General features: G+C 49.9%; 1 protein-coding gene across 34 annotated transcripts in view; it reads right to left on the bottom strand.

The window, feature by feature from the left end:
- Positions 1–13,698, bottom strand: part of NFASC (neurofascin) — a 97,113-nt gene that overhangs the window by 37,970 nt on the left and 45,445 nt on the right. For 18 of the 34 annotated variants that reach the window (XM_054804006.1, XM_054803991.1, XM_054804018.1 and 15 more), the window contains 13 exons: positions 12,752–12,802; positions 7,757–7,868; positions 6,916–7,100; positions 6,372–6,503; positions 5,911–6,054; positions 5,391–5,502; positions 5,126–5,292; positions 4,390–4,537; positions 3,671–3,795; positions 2,727–2,762; positions 1,851–1,952; positions 1,540–1,737; positions 464–534 (listed from right to left, as the gene is read on the bottom strand). In XM_054804006.1, the coding sequence (XP_054659981.1) occupies positions 464–534; positions 1,540–1,737; positions 1,851–1,952; positions 2,727–2,762; positions 3,671–3,795; positions 4,390–4,537; positions 5,126–5,292; positions 5,391–5,502; positions 5,911–6,054; positions 6,372–6,503; positions 6,916–7,100; positions 7,757–7,868; positions 12,752–12,802 (1,583 nt within the window). The remainder of the gene's footprint in view (positions 1–463; positions 535–1,539; positions 1,738–1,850; positions 1,953–2,726; positions 2,763–3,670; positions 3,796–4,389; positions 4,538–5,125; positions 5,293–5,390; positions 5,503–5,910; positions 6,055–6,371; positions 6,504–6,915; positions 7,101–7,756; positions 7,869–12,751; positions 12,803–13,698) is intronic. The other 16 variants (XM_054803995.1, XM_054804014.1, XM_054804000.1 and 13 more) reach the window with 3 other exon arrangements.

The raw sequence follows: 13,698 nt of genomic DNA on the forward strand, positions 1-13,698 counted from the left end.
TACCTAGTCCTTGCCCTCCAGACCCAAGGCAGGACCAAGAACCATAGCCTTATATTCCAGTCCATACTCCCACTGCAATTTCATTCCTCCTCACAGATGCTGGCTTATTTGTGGATGACACCTGCTGGTCCACGAAGAAAAGCAAGAGCTGGTCTGTAAGCCCTACCTCCTGCTTAAGGAATCAGACTCTCTGAGCATCCTCCCTAACCTGCATCTGTGATCCAGCATCTTTTCTTTGGCTTACATAGTTGCAAATTATTGTTTTTATCACAAACCTTCTTCTAGGCACCAACAATGGCCTCTCTTGTAGGTGAATCTTCTGCTTTTTATTTCCTTTATCATCATCAAGGTATTCTGTGTGGTACATGACACATGCTAGAGAAGCTGGGTTCTCTGTCTCTCAGCATCTGTGACCATAATGGTAAGATGCTGGGTGGCTGTCAAGCATCAAAGAAGAACTCACCGTCCAGGTTATCTCCATGTTGTTTTTTTGGGTCCCTGCACCTTGAACTCCCGTTGGGTTAATTTCAGGACCTGAAATTCACATTGGGGGAAAAAAAAAAAAAAAGAGCAGTTTATAATGTTGAAAAATGACCATTTGAGTGGTTAAAACCCCTTTACTGAGCAAGCCAAAAGTATTTCCAAGACAGAAGTTAATGGCCTGATTTTTCCAGAAGTTCCCATTCAGGTTAATGGAACACGAGTCTCTCAGCACTCTTGAAAACCAGGCCATTTATTTAGGAGCCTCTTTTTTTTTCCCAAAATGTCCTAAATCTTTGAAAGACAGCTATTGTGAAGCAACCCCAGGAGCCGAGTCTGACGCTTTTGAAATCTGAAACACGAAGAGTAATGTCGAAAGCCAACACTAGATGCCAGTAGATATTGCAGAAGCATCTCTGCAATGGTCAGAAGCACCTCTGCAATGGTTAAATTAAGAAATGCAGCAATACTACTAAGCTTCTTGTGAATTCCTCATATGAATATTCCCAAGTATTCTCCAACATAGAAAGCACTGGGCACACAAACTGAACACTCAAGTCTTGGTCGTGGACTGGAGCACACTTTATTCCTGCATCGCTCTGGGCTCCTGGCCAGCTCTAGCAGTGGACAGTGAATTAGCAATTTTGGAACAAAATGCCTTTTGCTTGTGGCCAGTTTACACTCGAGTCTAATTTTCCAAGAGACGTCTGAGCTTCCTGTGGTCAGAAAGGATTAAAGACTTTCTTTAGAAAGCTCCTCTGTAAGGTGAAACCAGGCTTTCCTGCAACAGGTTCTGCTGGAGTGACCTTTGCATAAATCTTTCCATTTGACTTTTGCTGTTCTGCAGAATATAAGTCATAGGCTCGAGGATGTGATATATAAAATTACACCCCAGCACATGCATGGAGCAGCTCATTCCCTCACCTGTGTAAATCTGTTTCTGTTATAGGAGCTGTGATCGTACACCACGAGGGAAGAGTCTACACGCAGAGCGGTGGCCAGATGCTACAAACAACGTCAAGTCACCGCGGCAAGAGGGACCGGGCAGACGGTACTCACGTGCCCCGTTGGTCTGGTATCGTTCAGAGGGCACGCTGGGCAGGCTGCTGCCCACGTCGTTCACTGCAATCACCCGAAACTGGTAGTTGACGTAAGGAGAGAGGCTCAGGACGGCTGAGTTGACGCTCCCGGGGTACCTGGAGTGGTTATGCCACGTGCCAGGTTGGAACCGGTCCTCCTCAAACTGGACGATGTAGTCTGGGGGCAAAGACGGAGAGGTGAGGTTAATGGCTCGGCTCACAAGGGAAGTTTTCCCTCCATGGTGCAGAAGAAAGCAGGAGGGATACGGGGCAGAGGGTCCTGCGGCTGACCTGTGATGGGGCTGTTATTGTCATCGCCAGGAATCCACGTCAGCCGCACGCTCCTCTCGGCCAGGTCTGTCAGCTCCAAGTCACGGGGCCGGTCGGGTCGTTCTGTTGGCCGAGTAATGAGACAAATGAGGCTGGGATTGTCCCAGGAGCTGGGAGTCCCAGTTCCCATCGCTTCTCTGGGGAGGGGAAGCCCTGGCTGTCTTAGCCCAGACCTGTGGGAGGCCACGTGCTCTATGCCACCAGTCGTGTCCTGCAGCTCTTGGTGGACCGGTGCAATTTTTTAAATACAAATGTGCTCGTGTACTAGTTGTGCCTTGCCTTGAAACCCTACCTGCTCCCTCTACAACTGACGTTATCTGGTGGGGGAAGCACAATACAGTGGCTTAGCAGGGGGATATACGATCTTACAACAAACTACGCGTGGCTGTCCAAAAACTAAAGGCAAACAAATAGAACAGAAAAGGCACAAAGCCTCAGTGAAAATACCTGCTAGAAATACAATTCTGGTTTCTTTACCTGGTCACAACCCACATGGTTGCACAGAACCAGCTCATGTAATGACAGTATCAGTAATAACTTCTTTCCAGGTAAAGGTCAAGGGATTCAATGCGATTATTTTTTTTTCCTCCCATCAGGGCTCACCATTTCCAGGTATGGGCAGGAATTGACCCTGTGGGACACAAAACGACGTGGCACGGGACCTTTCTACCTGCGGCCATCTGGATGGGCTTGCAAGGACAGCTTGGGCAGGACTTGGAAGCATCAGCTCCCAGCTCTTTCAGCCGCTACGCCTGGATTTTCTGTTGGCGTTATTGGCAAGGCAAAACAAAATCAATTCCCAAAATAAAATCAACCCAATGAATTAGTGAAGATTACCTTTCGGTAAGTCTCTCAAACGGTTAGCAGGGATGGCTGCAAGGTAAGACATTGGTTGTTAACGGTGTTAGTTTAGTCATTAAGCTTGGGTGGCCAAAGGAGCACCTGGCAAATATAAAGTTAAACACACAGTTACAGATTTCAGAAAGATCCGATCCTGCCTGGGGACCAGAGTAGGTACATCCTTCCTCCAGAGACCTCCAAGGCACGCTCTGCACACCTTTGTTCATACTTCTAGTACACGGCAAAGGGGAAACATCGGCCTGCTATAGAGTTAATTAGCTATTAGGCAAAAAGGAAGGGAAATAAATCAAGCCCAGTCAAATTATTAGGGATACGGGATTCATATTGCACTCTGATTTTGTAGGGCATTGCAGGTCTATGCCAGCGGTCCTGTGAACGCAGCACGTCAGCAAGATCTGAGGTGGCCAAGAGCAGGGACTGATAAATCTGTGTTCTGCGAGTGGATCTCGCACTGTACATAGACGGGTGTGGGGAATGGGCCCGGGTTTGTCACTCCCCGCATGGAAAAGGGATCCTGCAAGGCTAGGAGCAGCTCACTCACCCCTGGTTTCCAGTGTTGCTCAGCACCCTGACGTTCAGTTAGATTCACTTGCAAATTTAGGACTGTTCTCACAGAACTTCCACATTTGGATATTTTTAGGTGTATGTAATAACTACTCTTTTTTTTTTTCGGGCTCAAATGCAAGTTTCCTTTGACTCAAATTCAACTCCATTGTCTGAGCCTGAGATTAGGCAGCGCGTCCTTGCTGAGTCCTGCAGCAACGGAACAATTGCTCTGCCAGCATCTCCCTGAGCATCTCTGCTTCAGAGGAGGATTCTGTGATCACAGATCACCCTTTCAGTCTGACCTTGAAGTCAGCCTGTTCTATTAAAAATAAAGCACTTAGCCCAGCGTCGGTACGTCGGGCGGACAGCTTTACCTAGGACGGTGAGGTACGCTTTAGCTGAGTCCTTGTCCAGCTCCGTGCTCGCTATGCAGGTGTAATCCCCTTGGTCCTTTTCAGCCACGCCATATATTGTCAGACCATCGTCTTCTTTCTTCATCCTTAAAGAGATGAAAACGATAATCGCACAACTCTGCAGTTAGGCAGCAGGATTGAAATCTATGTGTTTTATCAGAGAACAGTTTAAAAAGCCCAAACAGTATGTCTCTGGTCTGGGGATTTTATCAGCTAAGGATGTGTTGACTTATTCTTGGAAACCTCATTTGCTATGGAATCAGCGAATGTGCTCTGGTATATATCTGGAATAATCACCCTTTTAGGAAAGCAGTCTGACCTCTGACTGGCTTGTGTCCCCTGATCAGATCTCACTTGGTGAGAAGGGAGCCAGGCTAAGGAAAGGATATTACAACTCTACCACTCACAGCAGATAAACATTAATTATGAAGTAGCTTGTTATTAAACACACCCATTTTATCAAGATGTCCTGAAATATCTGTAAATAAAACCTATAGTCAAAGTCTTGATTTACTGATAAGTCAATTTTCATTGCTAGGCAGCGTCTGTTGGAAGCAGCTAATAACATCAAAAGTATCAAGAACAGCAAACGTTGCCCAGACGCTGGTGACTCCTGAAATGTTCCGTTAAAAGTCCGCCAATCCCGGGAGAGAAGACCCATGAAACTGTTAAACACAGACCTGTTTCCAAGGTACAGGGGTGCATCATCTTTCAGCCAGGTGACTGTGAGTTTCAGCGTAGGGTCGTGCTTTATACGGCAGTGGAGGCGAGGCATGGAGCCCCTCTTCACCACCTGATCTTCTGGTCCTCTCACAATCCTGGTTGGGTCTGCACAAAGCCAGAAAGAAAGCGTTAGGCACCAAACCGCTGGGTCTCAGCTCAGGAACTCAGTGAAGAGCGGTGTTACTTGGAAAGGACCAAGCATGCATGTCAAGTGTTTGTCCAGCTTGCTATAGTGAACTTGTCTCTGATACAAACGCTTGCAAATAAATTAATTTAACAAGCCATTAATTCATGCTGATCCTTTAAAAAACAACCACTTTTCTGAGTCAGCAATCAGTTTTGCTGAACAGGGAAAGCCTCAGTGGAAACTTGATTCAGAAAATGTTTTATCACTTTCAGTTAACCCTGACGTACTCTGTTATTCCTTTTTGCACTGCTTATAGCATCTCACAGCTCAATATCTACACCAAGCCCTTCTACAGCTTCAATATATCCACAGGCTTGGTTTTTTTCAACATTAAAAGGAAATCTCTACCATTTTCTGGATTCCATCTCCAAATTACATAGTGCCCGTCCTGCTGACAAGCTGCTGGAGCGCACAACCAACCCTCCCTTAACATAAATCATTATTTCTGCTGCAAGTTTCAAAAGATCCAAGAGACCGTTTTGACCTAGAGCCCTTCGCGCCCCTACCTTTGACCTCCAGGCGAACCTGGGCCTCCGCTTTACCCAAGATGTTGGTAGCGACACAAGTGTAGATGCCCTGGTCCTCCTTCCGAGCCATGTTCATCTCCAGGCTCCCGTTCTCGTGCGCCTTGTAGTTCCCTCCATCCAGCGTGTTCCCCTGGCCGTTCTTAAACCTCACAACACCAGAAAGTGCTGTTGTAAGGGAAGAAAGAGCAGGAAACCTCCCCTTCCCACCCCTCCGGACTGGCAGGGGATGTGCTGCAGCTCTTACCATCTCAGGGTGGGGATCGGTGAGCCAAAGAAGGGGCAGTCGAGCCGGGTCCTGTTGTTCTGAATGACCTTGATGAGCTGATTGCGGGGGGCCAGGATCCGTGGAGGTACATCTGCAAACAGCAAAAATCACAGTTGTTGAGAAAGAAAAGAAACCAGCTTCTGGGCTGCCGCTCCCTTTCCAGTCTTTTTTCATCCACCCTCCCTTCCCTTTTGTTCACTCTTCCTTGTTGGCACTTTCAAGACTCAGGAGAGCTTCTCCATTCGTTCCCTCTCATCTCTCCTTCCCCCTCTAGCCTCGCTCCATGAATCAGCTTACATCTTAGCGCCAACAGGACTTGCTCACCCTTGCCTGGCTTTGCAGGTCCATGGCAATGGAATTCTGCTCCAAAGCCCAGTTGCAGAGGTCATGTACAAAGGTACATTGGTCTCAGAGTAGTTAACAACAAAGAGGAAAGGAAATAGAGAACTTCTGCAGTGGAAACTGGAGTATAAGGTGTTCATCTTCCGTAAGTACTTACCCAGGACGCTGACAAAGGCATTGGCGAGGAGGTAGCCATGCTCGTTGGACGCGTTGCATTGGTACACGGCACTGCTGCCGATCTGGGTATCTCGAAACACAATGGTGTCTCCAGCCACCTCTCGGCTCGGGTTGGGGGGAGAAGCTTGAAAACAGAGAGCACTCTTTAAGTTAAATTTTAAATCAAAATTCACAAGACTCTCAATATCATCACACATCTTCTTCTGGTTTCAGCCCAGATAAAACCAGACGATGGTACGTGACCTCCCCAGCTTACAGAGACACGGTTCAACTGGCCTCGTCTCAGACGAGCAGGTGGTTTATGTGCTGCGATGCCAGAGCCCATGCACACCGCTCAGTGGGGTGCCTGGCACCCCGACAGCAGCTCTGGCTCTCATGGTCAGCCACGAGATCCCTTGGCTAGGTTTTTTGTAAAGGAGGTCCAGATTCGTCCTCGCTCACCTTCTATGGGCTCGCCGTTCACCAGCCACTGTATCGCAGGCTTGGGGTTCCCGTTGGCTCGACACACCAGTCTGCCGTCCTCGCCAGGGGCCAGAATGAGGTTTTGGGGTTCATCCAACCAGTACGGAGCAGCTTTGAAATACACCAATGCACCAGTTATAATCGCAGCAGTACTACCTCACCCAAAATCCCCTCCCTGTACTAAGAGATGAAAACACCGTCCTCTCGAGTGGGCTTTCTTGGGTGCAGTGAGAGCGGAGAGTCCTCTCCCCAACTTTGGCCGCGATCCTCCTGTTTTGCACAAACCCACAACTGTCTATATTTGTGAAGCTCTGCTGAGTTACACCGGCTGAGATCACATCTCACGCTGCTTTGAGGTCAGTCTGGACAAGGAGCAAGTGTGGCTGGATACAGCACAGTGATTTCAGCCCCTGCAGAAAGCCCCCGCTCCCCCTTTCAACAAATCGGAGCGTCCCCTCCCGCGCACATCCCCTCAGCTTCTGCTTGCGAAGGTAAAAAAGATGGCAAGGTAAAGATGACGTACCCTTCACTCTCACCGAGATCGTGTGGCGGATGCTGCCCATCTTGTTTGACGCCAAGCAGAAATACTCCCCGGAGTCTTCCTCGGAGACATTGGAGATACGAAGAGCCTTGTTAAAGTTTTCCAGCTTGGTTTTGCCTGCTGGGAGCTCTCCTCCTTTCTTGTACCACATGATGTCTGGTGCTGGTCTAAGGAGAGGGGAGGAGATAAATGCTTTTGCAAGACAAGAAAACGACTCCTAAGAAAAGAATTGATAATCCTGCACTCAGAACCACTCATGCCCAGGGCAAAGAACTGATCCAACTGCTGGGCCACCCTCCTTCTTACCACAGCCCCTAAAGCAGGACCCTGAGCATCACCAGCTGATCGAGAGCAGGGTCCATCTCACACCTCGTGCTTGCGGATGCAGAGCACCGGTCTGGCAGCGTGTGCAGGCAGCACCAGGCAGCACACCCGGGACCACTGCCAAAATCTGATCGCGAGCCCAAGATGCTTGTGCAGGCACATGGACCACGAACATCCTCACCCACGTGGTAAGGAGCACCCAGGAGATTTGCGAATAGCTGTAAGGACAAACCAGTGGGGAATTATCCTCGGACAGCAAGTATCCGGAGACACCTGCTTCTCTGAACAGGGCTGCAAAACTCAGCTCTCCTGCTCGCTCCGTGCTCTTATCCTTCAAGCAGGTTATGAGAGCATTGTTAACAGCAGGAAGGGAACACTCCCTTTTCCTAACCAGAGGTATTTCCACTGGTGATTCAGCATCTTGGTCCCAGGCCATCCCAGCGGGGACGGCAGGGGACCACCCTCTCCCCCTCTCCGCCAGCCGGGAAGCGGTACGTACACTCCTGAAGCAATGCACTCCAGCAAGAGGTCCACCCCTCTGAGCACCATCTGACTGCTTGAGGTCCCGTAGGGATACATGAAGCTGGGAGTTGTTTCTGTAATCCCTCGGGCTGAAATCAGCGGGAGAGAAAAAAACAAAGAAACAAAACAAAGTGCTTTTAAACTCTCCTTTGCCGCAGCAACAGGGAGGGCACCTACAGCGCCAGAAACACACGGTGCTTTCGGGGGGATGCTGTCATGTTCCCAGTCAAGCCTGGGATACTGAACTCACCCAGCAATGTACCTGGAAAGTAGAGAATGACTCAAAGTAATTTTTAAAGTAAAAAAAAAAAAAAAAAAGGTAGAGAGAGGATGCTTGGCAGGCAGGGAGGTAAAGAAGCAGCAGAGGATGGGCGGAGGGAGCTGAGCCGCGGGGATGGTGCATCAGGAAAGCCCCTGAACCATCACATCCCACCGGGGCAGCACCTTTCCTGCCCACCCCTGCCTCTAGCACAAAGAAATGGGCTGAAATCAGATGAGACTTGGAAATACTGATGGACAGAACACGTAATGAAGGACAAAAGGCACAAATGGGCACAGGAAGGGTTTACTCGGATGACTGAGCTGCTTTGCCACGTATTGCTCCGAAATACGGAGGATCCCGGCGCTGTCTGGGGCTCCGGCAGCACCAAGCAGGTTTCCCATCCTTACTGGGAGCTGCGGGGCCAGGAAGGACAGTGCCCTTTGGAAAGGAACAACTTAGCGACCAAAAAATGACAAATTTCAGGACTGGACAGGAAAGTTTAACAGGAGAAAACCAGGGGAAGACACAAGACAACTCTCTACAGATACACACAGCAAAGGTCTCTCTGTAGGGGAAAAATATTCATTATTAATGGAATAAATTCCATTAATAAGTGGAATTATTAAACTAGATCTAGATCAGTGAGGACAAAACAGGATGAGATGGGCTTGAAAGCAGCAGTAGCAGAGACGGAGGTTACGAGATTAGGACAGGGGACAGAATGGCCAGGGTTGGCACAGGGTCACTGCAAATACCGAAGCAGTTTGTGGGGACAGCCCACCCCGGTGCAGGAGCAGGATTTTGGGGCGCAGACCAAGCCCTCTCCTGCTGCCCCGAAAGCTTCGTTGGCTCAGCGAGCAGGAGGCAGCCTGGCGTGCCCAGAGCCGTGGGGCTTTTGGGGATGCCCACGTCTATTTGGGAAGCATCCACCTGAGCTCTGGCAGGGGAAAAGGGGCTGGGAAGAAGGAGAGGAAAGAGGGCAGGGGCTGTTCATGGAGTTCCCACCAGCCTGCCTTAGAGAAAGCCGGAGACGGACCAGGCACATGAGGAAAAAAAAAAAAAACCAACCCCAGGAATTAAATCGTGCCGGAGCACGGCCACACACACGCATCCCACCGCTCCCACGCGCCCACAGGTTAACGATCCACACGTGCTCGTCAGCGGGTTAGTCAATTATTTGATTAATGGATTACCAGGGCAGGCAAATCTTGACCTTATCCTGAAGGGCCAGTTCTCTGGGCAGGCACACGCCGCTGTTTGCTTGCCTGCTTCTGCAGAGGATCTCGTCCCTGGTTAAAAGCAGCCAGCCCACGCTGGATTTAAAGCCAGTATTTATCAACATATCCCATACCTCCGGCCAGACTCGTGAACTTCTCTCTTCTCGTGCAATTCAGAGAGTGGGATATTATTTTATAAGCCAATATTGGCTTTTATTAGCCAACAGTCTGCAGCCTGTTTGAACAGGCTGAACGTTTCACTCCCACAATGAACCCATTTGCTCAGGAGCCCGGGACATAACTAGAAGAGATAAGCAGCAGTGCAAGCCAAATTTTACGAGCCATATATTAATGATGAAAATTAAAAATAAGGGAGATAAATTAGTATCCTATCCACTTGTTTAATGAACCTAACAGCAACACTGCATAGCTGATAAGCTTTTTGCCTTAGTACAGCACTACTAATAAATATTTTGCTATTTGTAATAGGGAGCAGCCAGAAATTCTCTCAGGCAGAGGTACCGCTCCAGCTCTGAACTTGCAGCAGCTACAGCTGGGAGCTGTCAGACAAATAGCAACGTCTCACTCATCTACTTGGATGGAACAGAACTGGAAAAATAAATCCCATGGCTATTTATTTCTGCCCAAAAATAGACTCTGCTTCCAATATATTGCTGCTGTTGTCCCTGCCTCTATGAAATCGGAGCTGTTCAGCTGCGAACAGGGTATCCCAGAAACAGCCACGTCTCACCCCGGAGCAGCCGAGTGCCCCCTCCCCACAGTCCTGACCTGACGGCATTTAAAAATTGTACGTCAATTTGCGTTTCTACTGAGAGGTGGTAATAGGAATATGCGCCTCCAGACACATCCCATCTGTTCGCCTCCTGCACAGCTAGCCAGCTTTAAAACATCTCACAGGTTTGCCAACAGAAAAAAAAAAAAAAAGAACAAAACCCAGACTTTCATTTCCATTTTAAAAAAAGGCGAGAAACTTCTGCTAATAAAATCTTCAATTAATCTGTTTAGATAATTTTTCCTTCATAATAGCAGACTGTTTGCCTGGGCAATTAAGCTTTGCAGCAAGAAAATCATTGCACCCACTATAAGCCATGGGGAAAAGGACTCGGTCACATCTCCCACGATATTAGCCTGGCCCTTGGGTGCAGTTTGGGACGAGCATCCCACGCACCGCTCACGCCCCGCGTCCACGCCAGCAGGTCCCACGTCCCCGAGATGAGCTCGGGCACGTCCATCGCAGACTGGCAGGGAGGGGGACTCGCAGCATCCCGCAGCCTGAGCCCGTGCCGTAGGGACCAACAGCCCAAGGTACATGGTCCGAGAGCCCCAAATCTCCCAAACACCTAAAATACTTGGGCAGCTGATGTCCTCCTTCCCCACTCCCCACCCCTAAGACTTCTTGCTTTGCTGCAGCTGGTTCCGGTGGCCAGTGCAGCCAGACAGGTCATTCCAGGGAGAAACATGGGGTTAGCACAAAGAAAAAGGGCTGAGGGTAAGAATTTTTTCACCAGTTCATTAACTATTAAGAAATCGCTGGTTTGGAGCTCAGATTTGCGCAGGGGTGTGAGGGGGTGGTTTGAATCCACTGGACCCGTAAAGTGTTCCAGGGGACGTTAAGTGCAAATAGCCCACACGGTGCAAATAGCAGGCAGTTTATCCTCCGACCCATGGAAAGAAATCTGGAGAAATCTATCAGACTGTGCAGAGAAGATCTCATTTTCCTAATGAAGTAACTATTAAGCATCCCTTTGCCCTGAACAAAGATGCGCAGCGGGAGATCAAGAAGCCCACGACCACCGTGGTGACTTTCCCCCCTGAACCGGCGAGGGCTGCGCACACAGCAGCGGTGCACAGCCAGCGTGAAGGCAGTCTCTTTGAAATGCAAGCATCCTTTATGCTGTTGAGGTGCAAGACACATTTACAGGAGAGCTCGCCACTGGATTTCTCTTTGGTCCCTGGCCCCGTGTGCTTGCGAGGGAGGCATCTCCTCCCGCTCGCCTCTAGTTGAGGCATGATGCAGTTTACGCGGCTCCCACTGAAGCTAATTTTGCCGGCAATCCCCTTTCCCAGCCATTTCTACAAATATTTTCACACTATGCCCAGCCCATTTGCTGCCACCAGCGCTTCCTCCACGGCTGGTTCCTCTGCTGAGCCTTCCCCAGCTCTGCAGCATCCTCAGAAACCTCCCACTCGTGGCTGCCGGTGGGATGCAGCAGGAACACCCCAGTTCCCTCGGTGGGGAAGGGATGCCCGGGCTGCCCGCCGGCACGGGAGGGCTCTTGCCAGAGACACCGAACCCAGTGCCCTCACCTGGCACATCCTCCTCTTCTCAGCTCCAACCCTCTCAGCCCTTAGCTGGCAAAAGCACTCCTTGTCCCCAGAAGTCCCCGTGGAAGAAGCAAACGCGGGGCGCAAAGAAACCTCTGGCTCTGGGTGGAAGAGGAGGAGACAACGGCCGAGCAGGATTTCGCTGTAGGGCTCGGCTGGGGTTGTCCCCATCCCGCTGCCGCACAACCCTGGTCCCTGTAAGCAGCGAGAGGGGCAGAAAGCAAATCCTGCCCACCACAGTGGCTGGCCTGGGGCACTCAGACTCCGCGGTGGTTTTGGCGAGGCATTCGCATCCCTGGTAGTGCCTGCGCTGTCAGCATCGCCCGCAAACAGCCCCGTCTCCCTTACAAACCCCTGCTGCTGCCCAGCTCTGCCCGCATTATCCCATCACACCCGTGACACTTCCAATCCATTCTCGGGGCAGCGATCGTGCCCCAGGGAGCCACGCGGTTTTGTGTCTGAAGCATAATTTATGAGTTTGGGATGGGCTTCTCCCAGCGAACGCAGGCTCCGGAGGTAATCTCCCTGCCCAGACAAAGGGCGAGGGCCTCGCAAAAGCATCCAACACAAGTACAACCTCACCACAAAGAAACAAAGCACCCAGCTTTTGAGAAAACCAAATATTCCTTTTTTTTTTTTCCCCTTTCTTTTTTCTCCCAGTCACTGCCCGTGTTTAGCCACAAATACAATAGATGCTCTTTCTGAAGACGGAGAGAAGAGGGATGGTGGGTCTTATCTTTAAATCATGAGCCTTTGCTGAGGACAAGCCACCTCTTCAGCGAGGAAGCAAGCCGGGCTCGCTCAGCCACCCAGGCTTTTTCACGTGGGCCAGATCCTATTAATCCAAACGCCTCTCAAGCTGAGCTCCGCATATCCAGTTAATTAGCTTAAAACTCAACAATTTTAAGATGTCAAAACTTTGAGGGGATTTTGTCGCCGTTTTGGCTCGTTTCATCCCACCCACTTTTGCAACGTTAACCCAGGAAGGGGGACACGGGCACACACACGGGGGGTGCGCGGGCACAGGCGAAGGGCAGCCGATGCTGCGAACGCGGCGGCTCGCCGCCCGGTTAGCGCGGGAGATCAGTCGGGTTAGGCGGGGGGGGGGTTAAATCGTGAAGGTCTCCAGAAGCCAACGTTGACTCACCACTGTACATGTCAGTGTAATTTCGTAAAGACGTTTCGTTATGGGGTTTCTCTGCAATAAACAAAAGACCGTGAGCGTACCGAGTGCCACACAGCGTGCGGGGGGGACAGGCGGTGCGGGGCGGGGGGGACATGGGGGAGCAGAAAACAAAATAACTTCCCGAAACACAAGAGCAAGGTGGACAGGCAACAGCAAGGATAGAAAAGCACTCTGAGCACAGCTGCCTTCCGGGACAAACAACATAACACAGCAATAAAGGAGAGGAGCAGAGGACTGTTTTCCTCCTACGAGACGAGAGGACAAATAAATGTAGGAAAATTGTATCATAAACATTTCCTTGAAGTGTTTTTCTTTTCGGCATAAAGACATTTGTATTTTTGAAAAGAAAAAAAAAAAAAGCAGTTCAATTTGGAGAAGAAAATGTTTTTTCTCTCAGTTTCTTAACTCTGAGGGAAACATATTCTGGCTACTTTTTCCCAGCATAAAACATAGGTTGGACACAGCTAGGCAGCAGCGTGACGATGCAGAAAGGCATGGTGAAGATGAACAAATAAAAATAATAATAATAATTAGGCTCTAAAGGTATAATCTGCTGTAAAATCCCTTTTAATTACAAGGTAATTAAAGCAGATTGTGTCACATGCAAAATACCAGCTCTTCAATAACAGGCTGCTCTCATTTATTGACAACCACCGCCAGCCATCCCCTACAGTTGCAGAAGAAAGCTAATTGCCACCCGCGCCCTGCGAGGAGGCGGGGGATGCACCGTCCCGGCCCCCTGCCCTTCCCAGCTCACACCATCCCCCCAAAGACCGTTTTGGTGTCTGAGAACACCCCGGGTCCCACCAGGATGTGACACAGCCGTGCTACGGTATCGTCAGCCCGACAGACGTGAGAGGCTATGTTGGCTACCGTGCAGTCGTTGCCCTGAGCCTTAGGTCATTGGC

Source organism: Grus americana, chromosome 25, assembly GCF_028858705.1.
Source record: "Grus americana isolate bGruAme1 chromosome 25, bGruAme1.mat, whole genome shotgun sequence".
Classification (NCBI taxonomy): domain Eukaryota; kingdom Metazoa; phylum Chordata; class Aves; order Gruiformes; family Gruidae; genus Grus; species Grus americana.